We start from the raw sequence: 17,098 nt of genomic DNA, 5'->3' as shown, positions 1-17,098 counted from the left end.
CTGTGTCAAAGACACAACCTAGACCAAAATTCACTAAACTCCAAGTTTATAAATTACACTTGCAGTTAATATTTGGCCTTGCTAGCACTCTATGATTTTATCATTTGCCAAGAAACTCCCAACTGTTGTAAAGTTTAGTCCTAAACATCAACTCAGAGAAATGCCCTCCTATGTAGCCCAGCAGATTTCCATGTAGCAAACAGTCCCTGGCAAACTTTCTCCACAAGAAAGTTTTATATGAACTCAATTTCTTGATAAATAAACCTGTATCATATACTGGCACATATCAGAATGAATGAGCTAAACGTTTGAATCTCCATGTAAATTAAATTGTGCTGTTTTTAAAATTATAGACTTTTTACTCTCCGTAACAGGTGCTAGTTTCATTTCAAAAATATTACTTTGTACGAATAAAATACATTATGACTTAATAGTAAAATGTTATAAATATGCAACACACACAATGATAACCAGTCTATGAAGGCGATACATTACTCTGTATATTTTGTACCTACAAGCTATATAGGTAATTTTAACCCTTGCCCTTAGATAACTTTAAATAGCCCATCTTTCCCAATATTATCATCGGGTATTGGATTTCAAATTAAATTAACCCCTTAAGGACAATGGGCGGTCCCTAAACCCATTGAAAACAATGCATTTTGAGCCCGTACATGTACGGGCTTTGCATTAAGGGGTTAAATATTCAAAGCTCATCCACACAGTTAAAAAAAAAAGGTGAAAGGTTAATGTTTGATTAAATTATTCATACAAGAAAGGGGGGAAATCTCAGAAAATGGCAAAGAATGCAGGTCAGTTATGTCAAGCTATTCTAAATTGCTGGTCTTTATCACTATGCAGAATTTTCTTATTATGGTAGCACCGAAAGAATAGATTTATAGACTGAAGGTGCAGTGTTTAATATGTCTGGATCTATCTAGATTGACAGATCCTACAGACATGTATTTCCCTAGAGAGACAGTGTTACCGGTGTCAGTGGATGGTATTATTTACTTCAATGTCCGATTATTAAATTGATAACAAGATAATTCCTGGGGGTCGCATAGACACAACCCTGTCATTGCAAATAATTTGATTGTTTTTTTTCTTTAATAAGGGCCATACATCATTACATTAGTACACAAAATAACTAACACATTTTAATTGTATATTATGTATATTTATTAACCCTAGGATATTGCATTTATTTTACAATATTATTAACCATTATTACATGGTGTGTGTGTCAAGAGACACTAGCTTGAAAAATCATGCATGTCAATGGTCTACTTTCCGTTTGCCATCGAATCATGTGACCTGCATCAGCTTGCTTCCTGCTAAAAGGACTTTTTGACTATGTACAGAGGTTTTCCACAGAAGTCGCTCACACAATGTTTCCTTTTAGAAATGTTGCTCATTATACAAAGATTTTCTAGTTTTTGTCTAACAGCTTTTATTAGATAAGTTATGGTGGGTAAAAGGTGATGGAAACCCTTCCACTTAAATTTAAGGGGTAGAAGAATATAGATATAGAGGCAAAGGTGATAATTGTTAACCTTATTTGCATGTGCCTACCCAGAATCCCTTGTGGTTGTGAAAGCACCATGAGATTTCTGAGGGATTTCTGGTGTCTGTAGATGAGTGTTTAATAATACTTCTACTAGCTTTTATTAGCAAATTCAAAGACAAAACCATATTTAAAAAAAATAAAAATAAATGTATGGTCACAATTTTACATATACCACATTTGAGAAAAAGGTTTAGTATGACGGTAAATTCTGTTTCCAAAATTACTTCTAAAACTGTTCAAGCAATCGATCAGGGTCATATCTGCTTATCAGTGTATATATCTCACATTACATGCTATAATTATTTCTAAAAATATACAAATATTTAATGACCAAACATATCTAAACTAAATAAAACAGAAAAAAACAGTCTTGCTGAGCGATCAGCTTAGAGTAGAGGTTGTCGTGGCAGACATCAAGCACCATCAATGGTTTTGGTAGATTAGTTGGCAGGAGTGATTCCATTCTAAAAAAAATATCATACAGTGATATTCAGGCCAGATAAGGATGGTGATGACACAAATAGAGATAAAATATATCAGTTAACCATGGTCCGTGGAATGGAATGGAATGGTCCATATCTGATATGATGTCATACTAACTAGAACTTTATACAGGCTAATAATTGTTTTTCTTGCATATTACCTTTTGAAATTTCACAGTTCTCTGTCTGCTAATAAGAATTTGAATACAGACAGTGTTTCTTTAATTAATAAATTTGTAAATTAAATTAACAACTGTTTGACAGCTTCCAATACTCCAGACTCTATAGTCTTTGGTGTGATCCCAGAGGAATTTTAGGCTTCATGAATATCATCTAACAAAGTCTAACTCAGCCACTTCTAATTTACAGAAGCATACCCCTGACATCCTTGTGCTTTTGCCTAATAAAAAATGTACCTTATATCTTGAATAACAAACTGATGCCTTGATTTTCACTGTTTCTTACAATGGTAAATATTCTACCCACGTTCTGTTTACAGTCTGGTTAGTACCAACAAGCTTTGATTGAGCTATACATGTGTCTTAGCTGCACTTTGTTAGGTAGCATGGTACCCTGTTATTTATATTCAACTTCTTCAAAAAAATATCTAATTTATTCAGTTCCTGGGTATTTAATTTATGATAAATAACTACAGACTTGTGTATGCTAATACATCCCTTCACAGAAATACAGAATGGATTGCAGTGTCTGTAGCATGCACAGGTCCTGATTCTTATCTGTCTGTATATGTTATATAAGAGTGCAGACAGACATTACCATAGGTTCAATCTTGTTAGACATTAACCTGTAAGAACAATACATTTATTTTTTGTCTTTTTTGCTTGTATATATGAAAGTCTTACTTTGATAACTTATTGATTGTTTAATGTACTGTCCTTTAAAGTAAAGATCAGAAAAGATTGGCTTGCCTATCATTGGTGGGATTAAAGGATTTTTGCACATATACATATATGTATAATCTAGGTAGCTTTGATAGTTACTGAACCATAGAGCTACATGAATAAGCATATAATTAGAATGGTGGAATAACAGTACACACAGTGGAGGATGAAATGGATTATAGCTGCACACACTCAAATGGTGTCCACAACGTTTATAGAAAACTACGAACACCGACAAGAAATAGTACATCTGACCAAGTTCCCAGTGAGCTGGCGCTAAATTAAAATAACTAATATAAAAAGTGAAGAAATAAATTAGTCAGTAGGTGGTAGAAACATAGAAACATAGAAACACAATTTAGCAAAAAAACAAATGAAAATAAAAATCTCATCAATGATAAAAATACATGCAAATAAAATCCGTAAAGGGAATGAATAAATAAATTAAACCTGAAAAATCCTTAGTCCTGGTAGAAATCAGGATAAAAGTTTTGAAAGTCCGTTGTGATAAAATAAAATGAAAAGATTCCTGATTGCATTCAAAATCTTAAATTGTTCTCTTTGTATCCTCTCGTCAATAGCGTGTGTTAACAGCACTTCACAGCTCTGCTTGCCAGGATCAGCTCACATGACAACGGGGAGGGAAAATGGCTAATTGTGCCCAATTTGGACATTTCACTTAGGGGTGTACTCACTTTTGTTGCCAAGGCTTAGACATTAATGGCTGTGTGTTGAGTTATTTTAAGGGGAAAGCAAATTTACACTGTTATACAGGCTGTACACTCACTACTTTACATTGTAGCTGTGTAATTTCTTCAGTGTTGTCACATGAAAAGATATAATAAAATATTTACAAAAATGCGAGGGGTGTACTCACTTTTGTATATTTCAATGAATATATATGTATATCACTAAATAACGAACAAACAAATGTGGCAACTAATCTTTGTTTCTTCGTGTCCGTGTATATATACTAGGCTAGCCTATTAGTTAAGACAAAATCCCTAAATATCTCCTAACTAATCTCCCTGGCCCCTTCCCCACATACAAGTATAGCAGGGGATCATATGGGAATCCACAAGGGAGGAAAAGATAATAATGTGAGAAAAATAGATCCCTAGCACTCTATGAATGCAGTTAGAAGTGGAATTGACATAGAAAAGATGGCACAGGCAGGCTGTTTGGTGGTCAGGATGGCACTGATAAACTGCTTGAGGCCAAAGGTGTTGTTTGGTGAAGTTGGTGGGGCCCAGGGCAATTTATGTACAGGCCCCTGTGGTTTCTAGTTATGCCCCTGTGTGCATCCCTTGGACATAACTGAACTAATTTATGTGTGCTGTTGTACCGCACCCCTTAGGACAGCAGCTTACTTCTCCTTTATCTCACATTGCATTTATTGATAATATAGATATTTTCTTATATATAGTTAAAGTAGCTTCAAATAGCTTATCTGTCAGGTACCTTTTCTCAAAGGAAGTTGTACAAACTTGGATGTTTTAATGAGTACATTAAGCTTTATCTGATCTGCTCCAATGATTATTGTGTAAGGTTCCATCAAACCAGAGATTAGGTCACATTAAGACTTTTTTCTGTAAATACAAGGTCCATCTGGAAATCAATAAAACCTTTAAAGTTCAAGAAACCTAAATTAATAAGGCAAAAAGCCACCTCTGTCATGGTATCGCTTCCTTGAAGTAATGTAGTTTGATTTAGAGTGCCTTTAGATATTTTGTACAATAATAATTTTTTTCTTGCATTCCAGATCCTTATTGCAAGCATTATGTGCAGTTACAACAAGGATGATTGGACAGAACTTTCCAAAATGGCACAGGTAAAAAATATGCATTGTGCATCAGCCATTCCCATTTACTTGTTAGCATTGGCACACAGAAATTTAGTATACTTTTCAAACTGTTATACCTGGTGAAAATTATCATAAACGTCAAAAAATATTCACTCGAGTAGGTAAAAGTACTGTTAAGATGAACCCCCACCCACCCACAGCAGTCCTAAAAATAAAGTATGGTCATGACTAGTTGACAATATTGGGAGTCTAGATATACTTTCACATTCTGGTACAATAATTAATATGACAATAAAATCAAGGTTTTCTTACCTTAAAAGTCTTCATAAGTGACCAAGAAGCCCCAGTCCTAAGGGGAAAAAAAAGGTAGCCCAAGCATCAGCTTTGTCCTATTTATAAGACTTTCCTACACATTTACATTGTTTTTTTCAACAATTTAAAGCAGTAAGGTTACATGGATGCAAGAGGGTTTATCAGTTTCTACTCCTTTAAAGTTGTATAGACATCTATAGCCATTTACTCTTCAACAGCTAGAGAATCCACAATATTATATAGTCATTTACTCTTTAACTGCTAGAGAATCTACATTATGTCAAATCCACACCTAACCATTAACACTTGTTTAATTATTTGCTAGTGTTTTATTATTTGATTGCGTTACATGATCATCACTGACTTTAGTGTTAGGATAGGAGTCTTCTCATATCTAAATTAAGTTTCTAAAAAATCCAATTAAAACGCTTACCGTGTATTTTCCAGACAATATTAGTCTATTTCCACCATAATTTTATAGGTGTCCCTCAATTTTTTCAGGGCTATTTTAAACCAACATAAAATAGCACAGCTATGTGCATTTTGTGCTTCCACTATATGCTTACTGTAATGGATTGCTAATTGGTTTTGCCTCACAAAGTGTTTTAATGCATCCAGCTACATTCTGTAGACTATCGTTTTTTTGCTGTACAGCGTAAACCTACCATAGAAAAAAAAATCACTACTGGGATTTAGGGAGGCAAAATTAAACATAATCAGTAATTGGCTTTCTGATCTCCAGGACTTGGTCCATTTTCTACCTGTATTTACCTAATTGACCATGAAATCTTTTGTGAAACCCATGCTTGACAAGAGGCATACTACTTTAAGCTGACTATGATGAATGACTATATTATGTAGTCTGCTCTCTTTTTTTTAGAACGGTGAGGTGCTTAGTGTTCTTTTCATCTTTAATGGATGTCAATTTGGGGAGGGGGATGTGCATTAACAATTTATTGTGCAGTACTGTAGCGTGTTTAAAAAAATAAAAAAAAAATCAAAATCTTGCTTAATGTCCTGATATTTGATTTGCACAAAAATATTACAAAATAATCTCCTTAGTAGCCTTTTATATTGGTTTATGGGCTTTAAGTATATTTTAACCCAATGGTAGGTATTTGATATAAGGCAATTTCCAACAGACATGTCCTGAACCGGAGTGGGTCAATTGTATATTATTGATTAAACAATAATTCTTAATGTTAAGGGCTATGCTCAGCAAGGGTCAAGAGCTGAAAGCATAGTAAGGTCATTAAGCGGTAGTTTAGGTCACTTACAAAATGGATTATATATGTTAAGGCTAAGACTCATTTGCTAGATGTTCTTATAGCATGAATTGTGCAGTCATCGGGATGCTTTTACTGTGAACAAAAAAATGATGGCATGTAGTTTTAAACATGCTGATGCCCTGAAATATCTTAAATGCTCCTCCTATCACTCTTAGCTTATCATACGTTAAGTTATAGTGATGGGGACTGTTGACACACAATAGCTAAAAATCCTTAATTAACCAAAAGCCATTTATTAATAAATTGCTAATTAGCAATAGCTAATATTGCACATATGCTTTTCAAACATGTCAGTAAAACACTCTGAACCTGGTTTTGGTTCTATTTACATTACTTTGTTGGTAATAGAGAAACAGAAATATTAAAAAGTTCCTGATTATACACTTTTATTACATTTTTTACATTTTACATGATCAATGGTTTTGTCAATTCGCTGGATAAATAGATAATTTACTTTAGTTACAGGAATGGCTGTGAATAGCAGGGCTGGACATTTTCAAAATCACATAGTAGTTAGGAATTAGGGCACCATGCATCACCATTGGAAATATTCCTATTGCTCTCTTTTCACTTGATTTACTAGATGTGTCAAGAGTGATAGTTGGGTAGGTGTGTTGCAATCAATTGTTTTAACCTAGAACAGACATTTGTCCTGTAACTTACCTGGAAAGTCACCAAATCTGCCCCGTATGCTTTGATACTCACCTAAAGTTGTGCTCTATCCACACCCAGCCTGGTGCCTCCAACTTCTTACCAATCCTACTTTTTCACCCACAAATATAAATTCATGGCCTTTGCAGATATCCTATTTGGAGGGTGGGCATAGACCTCTAGGAGAGTATATCCAGAAAACTTTAAGATGCATATTTTAATTTGTCCTGTTTGTGTTTTGGTTTATAACCTAAAACAGTGATAGGAAGAGTTGACTATGTTTCAGCTTTGCAAATACTGTTTGTGCTATTTAATCCAACCATACATATGGCTAAGTACGGTTCCATAAGAGCTTCAGAAGTCACATGTGAATTTAAAAATACCCCCTTCTATCCTATATTTCAAGAGCCCTTTCAGGTTTTTTTTACTCATATGCTGAGTGTGTTCTTCTCCTTCTTTCCAATATGATACTGAAGCTGCCCCCTCAAACTACAGACCCTGTTACTTAGATGGGCTACTGCCAAGATTGGACAATGGTGTGTCAACTGACTTCCTTAACCCCATCATACCATACCGTTAACCTTCCTATTGGGGTGCACATATCCTCAAACAACTGGCTCAAATATCTGGGGAAAATGCCTGTGCCTATTCTAGCAATGTGATATATGCTAAAGGCCCTGCATAATGATTGTCAACTTTATTGTAACAACCATAATTCAGGTTGTACAGTCACCACATCATATCATTCCAACCATGTTTATTTTTTCGGGACTGATTTTCAGTACCAACGGTTGTATGGTATGCATGTTTACATTAGTACTTTGCCAAATGTTGTTATTCAAGAGACATCGCTGAAGAAATTAGCAACACATGTTAGGTAATATAGAAAGCAGGAATTAGAGGCCTTCTTAATGTGACAGTGACAGCCAGTATTGAGATATTTTGGTAGATATTTGTTTTAAAAAATCAGCTGTGCTTTCCATTAAAAAAAAGTTAGACATAGCTCACAAAGAGCTGAATTAAACTAAGTTACACACGAACAACTGAACATATTAATGACTGATAACAGTATGGTAATAGAGCAAGACCGTAATAGGTACTTAATGATTTCATGTTGAACGCAATTGTAATGTGTGCATTAATCCTAAATCTAAATGGAGCAATTAGTAAGAGTTAGCCAGCATTGTGTTTAATGAGCCAAGATAAATGTAAAGGTAAGTTTAGTTAATGATGGTAGTAGGGGTAACTATCCATTGTCAAGGCAAGCTGAATGAAAGCCAATCCATTGACAATGCAGACAATCAGAGTTGGAAGAACAATTAGAATCAAGCAAAGGCAACATTGTATCCCAAGGCCAATATAACAATATCAAGTTATAAAATCTACAAGGTGTCTAAGAGGAAGGGCTGGATAAGTACCAAAAATAGGTAGTCAACAAGTTTATAGGGTTGTAGTTCTCAAAGAGACTTGACTTGATGACAGATCTTCACATCAACAGCCTCAGACATACAACTTTAGTCCTGCTTTTTCTCCTTAATCAAATCACCATTTAAATCAATTTGGTTTGAACTTTTAGCAATTAATGGGATGGTGAATTTACTAGAACTTACACTTTTTTGTGAGTTTGCTATAAAATGTAATGTTTATTAAATAAAACACTTAGCAGGCTTAGGAAGAGCTAAAATGATAGGATTTCTGCAACATATATTTAATGTAAAAAAATAGTCTTATATTTTAAGTAAAAAGGAACAGCCATTTACTTTATCGAAAAGATATATAGTTTCAAGTAATAGTTGAGCATCCATAAAATAAATAAAACATTGCTTACAGCTAAACATATCTAGACATGCTTTGGAAGAAATGGTGGATTATTAGTTAATTACTTAACAGGCTCATTGAACAAGGATAGGCTGCTAGATGGGCAGTTGCCCCAGGACAGCCTGGGGTCTCACTCCTCACATCCTGGTTTTTAGCAGTAGTCAGCACATAGACTGTGGAGGAAGCGTTAGTGGAGAGGTCTGTGCCAGTAGCTGGGGGGCATGGAGGACGCTTGCCGTGGGGCCTGTTAAGTTTAAAGACGGCCCTGTAGATGGGTTATTTTCACAATGTTTATCATAAGCAATATATAAAGCAAAACATAAATGATCTTTATGATCTCCTATTATATAGAAGAGGTGATAAACATAATGGCTGTAGCAGTGGATTATGCATTTAGATTACTAATATCCTGTATGAGCAATAAATTGCAAAAAATGTTACAGTGCAGTCAAAATTCCAAATATAATACAATATAAATATAATATAGGATATCTTAAACTCCATGTAAATTATTTGTTCAGCTGTGTTCTCCATTATGTGGGAGGTAAAAGCAGTATGTGGTTTTACTTAATTTTTTTGTAGATTATACATTGCCAGGTGAACGTGGATATTTTGCAGTACACAATCATATAAAACTAGATAATTGTGGCTTACCAATTTCACAAATGTAATAATGAAAACTTGGAGAAAATATTAACCTCTATACAGGCTGTACTGCTTCTGTGATTGACTGAAAAAATATGACATTTAAACAGGTCTCATCATAGAGCAGCAAATTCATTTCACAAATTAAGGTCCCAAATATATTTTTGTCATTGCATCTATGAACCTAACAGCTAGAACGTCCTAAAAAATGCCGTATGATTTTTCATGTCATCACAGAAGTTTACTATCCCAAAATGTAAAGGCAACCCTTCCAGAAAGCATACGACAAATGATATATATATATATATATATATATGTATATTTGTGTAATACATATATATATGTGTGTGTGTGTGTGTGTGTGTGTGTATGTATATAAAATCATGGTCTGATTTGCATATCTTACAGGCCTCTGGCGCGGATGCTCTGGAACTAAATCTTTCTTGTCCCCATGGAATGGGAGAGAGGGGCATGGGACTCGCTTGTGGACAAGTAAGAGTATTTTTCTTTTGTTTCTCAGTAAACACATTTACAGCAGTTGTTTCATACAAAATAATACACTAAGAATGAATGAATGAATGTTAAAACTATTACAATATTTATTTCAAAATGTGGAAAATAACAAAAATTCAAAAACAACATGAAAAAGAATGTGTTTAGTTTTATAAAGCAAGAATTGGAATGTGCTTTAATATATATACATATGTGTGTATATATATATATATATATATATATATATATATATATAATTAAAGCAAATGTATAGCAAATAGTTTTTTTAGTGCTGAGGCAGAAATAGCTGACTTTAAATAGTATGTTTGTATTCAATCTTAATGTTGATCCAAGGTCCCTGAAGCAAAATATTGTACCAAATGCTGAAACTCATTGTGATTTTGTGCTAAATGGCGCACAGAACAAATAGTGTTTTAGATTTCCTAGCACATGATTTTGTAGATGAGCACTGGGAGCTACAAATGAATTTTAAGACATTAGCATATATATATTTTTATTTAATTTAGATTTTATCACACTTGATTTGCACTAAAAAGAGTCCAATGTTAATCAGAACATTAACCTGCCCAAAGAAAAGTGATTTAATACATTGGATATGACAAACATTACAGTTTACATTTTAACTCAAATTGTACCCAAGGGGGTTATTCACTAAATGAAGGGCTTTTGGGTGGGTTTTTATAAATTAAAACAACTCAACCTAAAACCAACCAAATCTGTGCATTTCAAGGACACTTTTCCCACACAAAGTGTACGTTTGTCCCATCTAAAGCACTTTAAAATTATTACTATTTCCTGAAACTATGGTTTTAATTATTCCTTGTACAAGGCCAACTAGTCCACCTATGATTTAAACTTGCTGGCATAGACCCTTTACAATTCTTAAGTCAGTTAGTTGAAATATTTCTTATCAGAAAATAGACAATTTAGTGAAAACATTTTATTTTGCATTTCAGATAAAGAAACAAATATACAAAACAATAAAACATCAATTTTAAGGAAATAGATAAGAATATAAAATATGAACATTAAACAGACCTGATACATTCCCTGATATCAAGCACATATATGAATAGTCTTTTAAAATATAAGAAAAGATATCTGTAATTAGTGGTAGATTACTGGTTACAAATAACATAAATGTTAACAAAACATGGCTAATTTTAAAGACATTTCAAGCATTGTTTTCCTTGATATGCTTATTTTGTTCAACAGTACCATAAACATAAAATACTTATTAAGACCTTTTATGCTAGAGCTATAAAAAAGACTCTAGTATATATATGTATTATGGGACTTAATTCCCACCATTCTTCCAAGGAATCTCAGGTAATGTGGTCAATAAGCGAGAGGTATTGTTTAAAAGCACTTGCGTGTGGACAGCTCTGGGAAGAGCAGAGTAGATACACTCAACACGACTCCTTCAAATCAGCTCAGCTTTATTCCTCCGTCCCTCTTCTTTTTGTCTCACATCAAGGCCACTTCCACCACATCTTAAACACAACGCATTTTGCCTTGTGAAGATTGGCTTCTTCACCGTGAAGAAAAACCTAGTGTTTCTTTTTGTTAAGAATTTATTCAATAGATACATGTGAACGTTCTATCATCAAGGTGATTAGATCTGTGAGAAGTAAAAGGCAAATTTCCATCACTGGAGGTCCTTGTCCCGGACCTGGTTCTTTGAAGGTCTGAAAATGTATGAATCATCCCAGTGGAAATGGTTTGGACCAAAGGGGTCTGTAACCCCCCAAAAAATAAATTAGTCAATCTGTGGCAATCATACGGAAATACAAGTCAGCACTTCAAAATAACAGGCCTAAAATCTATGTAGAAAATCACATGCAGACACCATGTCAGGGGCACCATGCCGGGTCAGGTTGGAGTCCCTGTGCAGGGGCAGGATCTAGCTTTGAGGCAGACGGATGTTGCTGTGTTGAGTTGCAGACAGATGTCTAGAGTAAAAGTACTTAAAAAAACAATACTTCCCTAATCGTAGATTTCTCTGCAAGGATTATTCCAATCTGAATAGGTACAACAAAAGCAGAAACAGAGTATCAAGGATATTTGGAAACAGAGATCATGCATGGTGAAGCCCTTGATGAAGTCATAGTCTTGACGAAAGGCGTCAGGCATTTTTTTACCCTGAACTTGATACTTTTCAATGTTTTTAAAATATATAGATGTATCTGTTACCTTGCCCAGACGTTTTTATTTTCATCACACTCCTGCTTCTAAGGCTATGATTGTGAAGAACTAAGTCTTTTGGAATACTCCATACAGCACTTTATTTATCACAACTGCAGTTTAAAAAGCTTTGGCACTTTGAAGTGGTCAAAATCCAGATAAGCAAACATCCACAGACTACAAACAGGACCAGGAACACAATGCTCCAACTCTGAGCTAGAAGTCTACCCAGGTATTTATGGGCCCTTGATTGCCTTAACAAGTGGCAGAAGCAGACAGGTATCTTATGTCCATGGGGAGGCTGAGAGGCCAGCAACCAAAAAGCCACTTGCTGGTGTAATGGTTAAGTATACTACTTAGTGGCTAGTTCAAACACCCATGGCTCCTGATATACTATCGCCTCGAGAGCATTATACTTGGTGATTAAGAAGTCTGTATATATATATATATATATATATATATTATATTTGGTCTTGTATTTTGTTAATTAGCACAGTCTTCTGGCTCAGTGTTCTGTGTACATTTTAAAATGGAAATATATAGAAGACAAAGCAGAAGTTACTATGCTAAACCTGTGGATGTGCAAGCACTGATTGGAATAAAAATTCAGGGAAATTATAGCAGAGACACCATGCGTTTTTGTTTTTTTTTTGTCGCATTAAGCAGCAGAGCCAGGCAGTCATGTCTAACCAAGTGTTTTAGTAAGATAACAAGGACGGTGTCATATTCAGTAGAAAATTCCACTACTCAGGACAGTTAGCAGTTGAAATAATTCATTTTACTATTTGTCATTGCATACAAAGCAGCTGGCAACGATGTGACTGCAATGCAAAGGTTCACTAAGCATTAAGTGCCCCAACAACCAATAATCATTTGGAAATACAAAAGATTGTCTTCCACAATATGTATCTACTTTGGCTTTTTATAATCCTGTTGTTATTGTTAACTTGTTAATAGTCCATAATGGGCACAAAAGAAGGCAGCAGAATTAAGTATTACAATTTATTTCCTGAGCACCATTTAATGTCTAAATTGTTTCCAATGTAATTTAGCATCTGACTGAAAAACATTCACAGATCAAACTACGGTACTTGTTTTAATAGAAACAAAAATATTTGTCCTTTGAATCAAAAGAAGGTAAGCAATTTTCCAAAATACCAGCATTATTCTTGGACATCCATGTTGTTTGTAGGCCCTTTTTATTCACATTGCTTTCTGGATCGCAAGCTAAAATACACAATGTAAAAAGTATATGTGTAAAGGTTTCGCAAAATTTTAAATATTGACTATGCTGTTTCCAAGTATGAGAAAAAAATCTTTTATTTTCTTCTTCATTTTGTACATGGCGTCAAAGCAGCCTATTCTCAAACAACTGCTCAGGATTAGACCTCAGGTAACTGACTACTTTGGTCCAATAGGAGGCAAAAATACAGTGCATTAAAAAAATCCTCCTGTAAGAATTTCCCATTTATTAATGGTTTATAACTTGTAAAAGTTATATCAAATCATTTTCAGTTTTTCTTAACTAGGCCTATTTTTATAAAATGTTTACTTTAAATACTCTACCCTGAAGGACTGGGGAATATAACTCCTGGCTAGTAATAAAGCGAGATTTGAGCTGTAGGTGTTTCCAGGATGTATTAAGCAAAGCTGATGATGCAATACGTTTACATAATGTTAACAAAATATATATTGAAGTCCCCTGTGGAGTTTTTTCCTTACATTTTTCAGTGTGGCCAATCAGCATTTACAAGGGGAAAGGAAAAGCATTGACATAATGATGATCTGACGCCATTTTAACTTCTAAGTAGCAGACATAGCTCTGTGTCTTGCCCAATCCTATCTCTGCTGCTGTGGCTCAATCTCCTTTCTTACTCTGGAGAATCAATTCTTCTTTGTCTTACCAGGGGGGGTCAGTCATGTAGCTGGATGTGTCTGTCTGCCAGTGCCTGCCCTGTGCCTTGTCCTGCATCAGCACCTCAATGCTCTTCCTTACTCTGGGGTTCAATTCTTCATTTTTCTGATATAGGGGAAAGGATGCAGTCTTGTGACTGGATGTGTCTGCCTCCCAGTCTCTGCCCTGTGCCATGCCTTGTCCTGCCTTTGCTGCTGCCGCTCAGTCTCCGTCCTTACTCTTCTTTTAAAAAAAATATATATTTATTACATTATAAAGAATGGAAAATGAAAAAAACAAACATTTTGTCCAAATCGTGCCCAAACTAAGTTAGTCAAGCTCTGTATAGTCTATATCAATATTTATTAATATCTGATGCCTTTCAGTTTTCTGGAACCATCAAATAGTTAAACAGGAAAGTACTACTCTTCAGTTACTTCAGGTGGACTAACTGCTGAAGGAGGTCTCTAAGCTTTAATGATAACATCAATAACAATTAAAGGTGTTGACAAAAAGAAACCTGGTTTTAGACAGCGTTGCACAAAACAATCAAGCTGTCATTCATTGAGAAACTCAACATGGCAAACTGAGTAGTGAGTATTGATATCAAATTAGGAGACATTGTGGCAAATACGATTCTGTGTATAGCCAGTTCTAGAAAAGCTCTCTATATATTTTAGGTATTTAAAATACATAAAATGAAGGTGAATGATAAGGGTAGCAAAACAGATTGGTAGGGAGCATTAAAACAAGGTCTTCATCCCTATCCTGTCCACTATTATCTATGTGCATGTGGCTTTTCTTCTTTCTGCTCTTGTTTTCTCTCTATCCCCTGAGGATGGACATGATGTCCCACCAATATACAATCAAATAACACTTACGCCCAATAACTTAAACAAAGTGTAATACATAACACAAAAGAATCCAACCACACTTTCCACAAATAACATAATGTTATAAATACTCTGGTATGTATAAGGATCTCATCCTCAAAACAGGGAAACTCCTATAAACTTGTATACCTTGTATGAAAAGAGTTCTACACAAGCCCTTGTATTAAAATATATTATTTTATTATACAAAAAAGAATTTTAATAAAAACATATAGAATATTACATAATTTAGACAACAAAGGTATCTTGGAAACTAATCAGAGCATATGGAGGAGCTATGGCTATGTAAATATAAAGTGTCTCAAGTGCATGTAAACAATAGATGGATCATAAAGTGCTGGGTCATTCAAATATGATTACATATTATTCACTATGGAGTGCACCTATTGATTTTGTAAACATGTAGAAGACTATTAACATTGATAATAAGTATATAGATAATCTCAATAGTCAAAAAGACATCCTAAGAATACTATATTCCTTACCCATATTGTCCTCCACTTTCCCTACGCCGTTTTGGTTCTCCTTTTTCAAGGGGTCGCATGCAAGACAGCATGAGCTATGCCAGAGATTCCGGCACTTACGAACAAAAGAAAATGAGTTATGTATCCATATGTGCTGCATGCATATTTACTACTGCCAACTACTGCATTTTTATTTTTTTGTCATATTTACTATTTTTTTTAAACTTGTCCCTTTCTTTGGATTAAAAATTAGTTTAACGTATTGATGATTGTTGATGAGTGCTGTTTTAATATAATCCTGCCGGTACCCAAAAGAAAATGGACATTAGAATGGAACAAAATGCCTACCCAAAATGTGCATTAACTATCCCACCTCACTAGGCACAGGATGAGGTACAAGGGAAATCATAAGCAGGCTCTAAGTCCCCTGAGGTTCTTTTATTACTATTCACTTCTATCCTACTTGGCATTGGGTGGGGAGTAAAAGGAAACATAGTAGAGATGCCTTATGAGGGTTTATTACACGCATTCATTGTCCTCTTTTTTCTTGTTAACAGCAGGTCCTGGGGACATACAACTTACAACATACAATTAGCTGCCCTTTAGGTACTACACCACCCTGACAACCATTTACGATAGTGCCTTTCCTTGCCCTCCCAAATGGTTATGATATACTTTCTTGGAGATTGTTAGACCACAGCAGCAAATACCAGTTTGCTAAAGGCAGTATCTTTCAACGTTTGTTGAGATGCTTTAGTGCTGCCAAGATCAGATTCATCAATGTTTTGCATCCCAAAGAACAACATTTATGGAAAACCAGAAGATTGTAATTACAGTATCCATGTTAAGAAATCCATAAGTTATAAATTAACTTACCAATATTTTGAACAGTCTGAATATTAATATTATGATATTTTCATATATGGAATAAAAAAGAATTTGTGAAAACCTATTAAGATATAAACTACATCTAACTTGTTTCAAGGTATTAAAGGCCATAGAATTTGTCCATGGTCCCAGTGGTATATTTTGGACTGCAGTCCAAAGCACTAATTTGTTAATTGTTTGTACTTGATTGTGCCTGGTGTGTTGTCTGTTCTTTTCTCTGTTTTAGACATGTTTTTATATATCTTTGTATTTAGGTGAACTAATGACCTAATATATTACAAGAAAGTATTATTGGAGGCAAAAAAATAATTGTCGCATGCAAATGTACTAAATCTATTCTGTACTGAATTTAGCAAGGATTGCTGAAGTTCTCGAGACAAGTGGTAATAATTGGTGCTACCCTGTGCGCTCATTTTGTAAAACAGCTCTCTTCCTTAAAAATAAAAAGCTGGAAAAAAAGGGGTCAGCAGTAGCTGACATTTTCGATGTAATTATATCAGCATTAAATGCATTAGTCAAGTTGACTTTTTTCCATGGGAGTTGTTGCAGAATATTTAACTAACACAGCTCTAGCATCATTAAATTAATTTACTAGGACTACCTACAGTACGTATTAGTTGATTTAGTGTATACAACTGTAACATTAAACTGTAGCAGTAGATGAGAATACAGTATTGGTCTGAATTTAAGCATACTTTCTCTTCAAATGTATTTATCAAAAAAAGCTATTGTTGCACCTATAATCCGAACATTTACTTAATGTAGATCAGATATTAAAATTCACAATTA

At 34.5% G+C, this 17,098-nt stretch overlaps 1 protein-coding gene across 1 annotated transcript in view; it reads left to right on the top strand.

Annotated features, from left to right (window-relative positions):
- Positions 1 to 17,098, top strand: part of LOC149279414 (dihydropyrimidine dehydrogenase [NADP(+)]-like) — a gene marked incomplete at its 3' end in the record, with an annotated part of 261,334 nt that overhangs the window by 195,878 nt on the left and 48,358 nt on the right. Inside the window, exons 15-16 of the mRNA XM_089501186.1 lie at positions 4,717 to 4,785; positions 9,882 to 9,965. Coding sequence (XP_089357312.1) covers positions 4,717 to 4,785; positions 9,882 to 9,965 — 153 coding nt within the window. The remainder of the gene's footprint in view (positions 1 to 4,716; positions 4,786 to 9,881; positions 9,966 to 17,098) is intronic.

The sequence above is a fragment of the Sceloporus occidentalis genome, unplaced genomic scaffold (genome assembly GCF_023333645.1).
Source record: "Sceloporus occidentalis isolate IW3139 unplaced genomic scaffold, rSceOcc1.0.p SCAF_166, whole genome shotgun sequence".
In the NCBI taxonomy this organism is placed as follows: domain Eukaryota; kingdom Metazoa; phylum Chordata; class Lepidosauria; order Squamata; family Phrynosomatidae; genus Sceloporus; species Sceloporus occidentalis.
The sequence above is the reverse complement of the archived record's forward strand: the minus strand, read 5'-3'. Positions and strand labels throughout refer to the sequence as shown.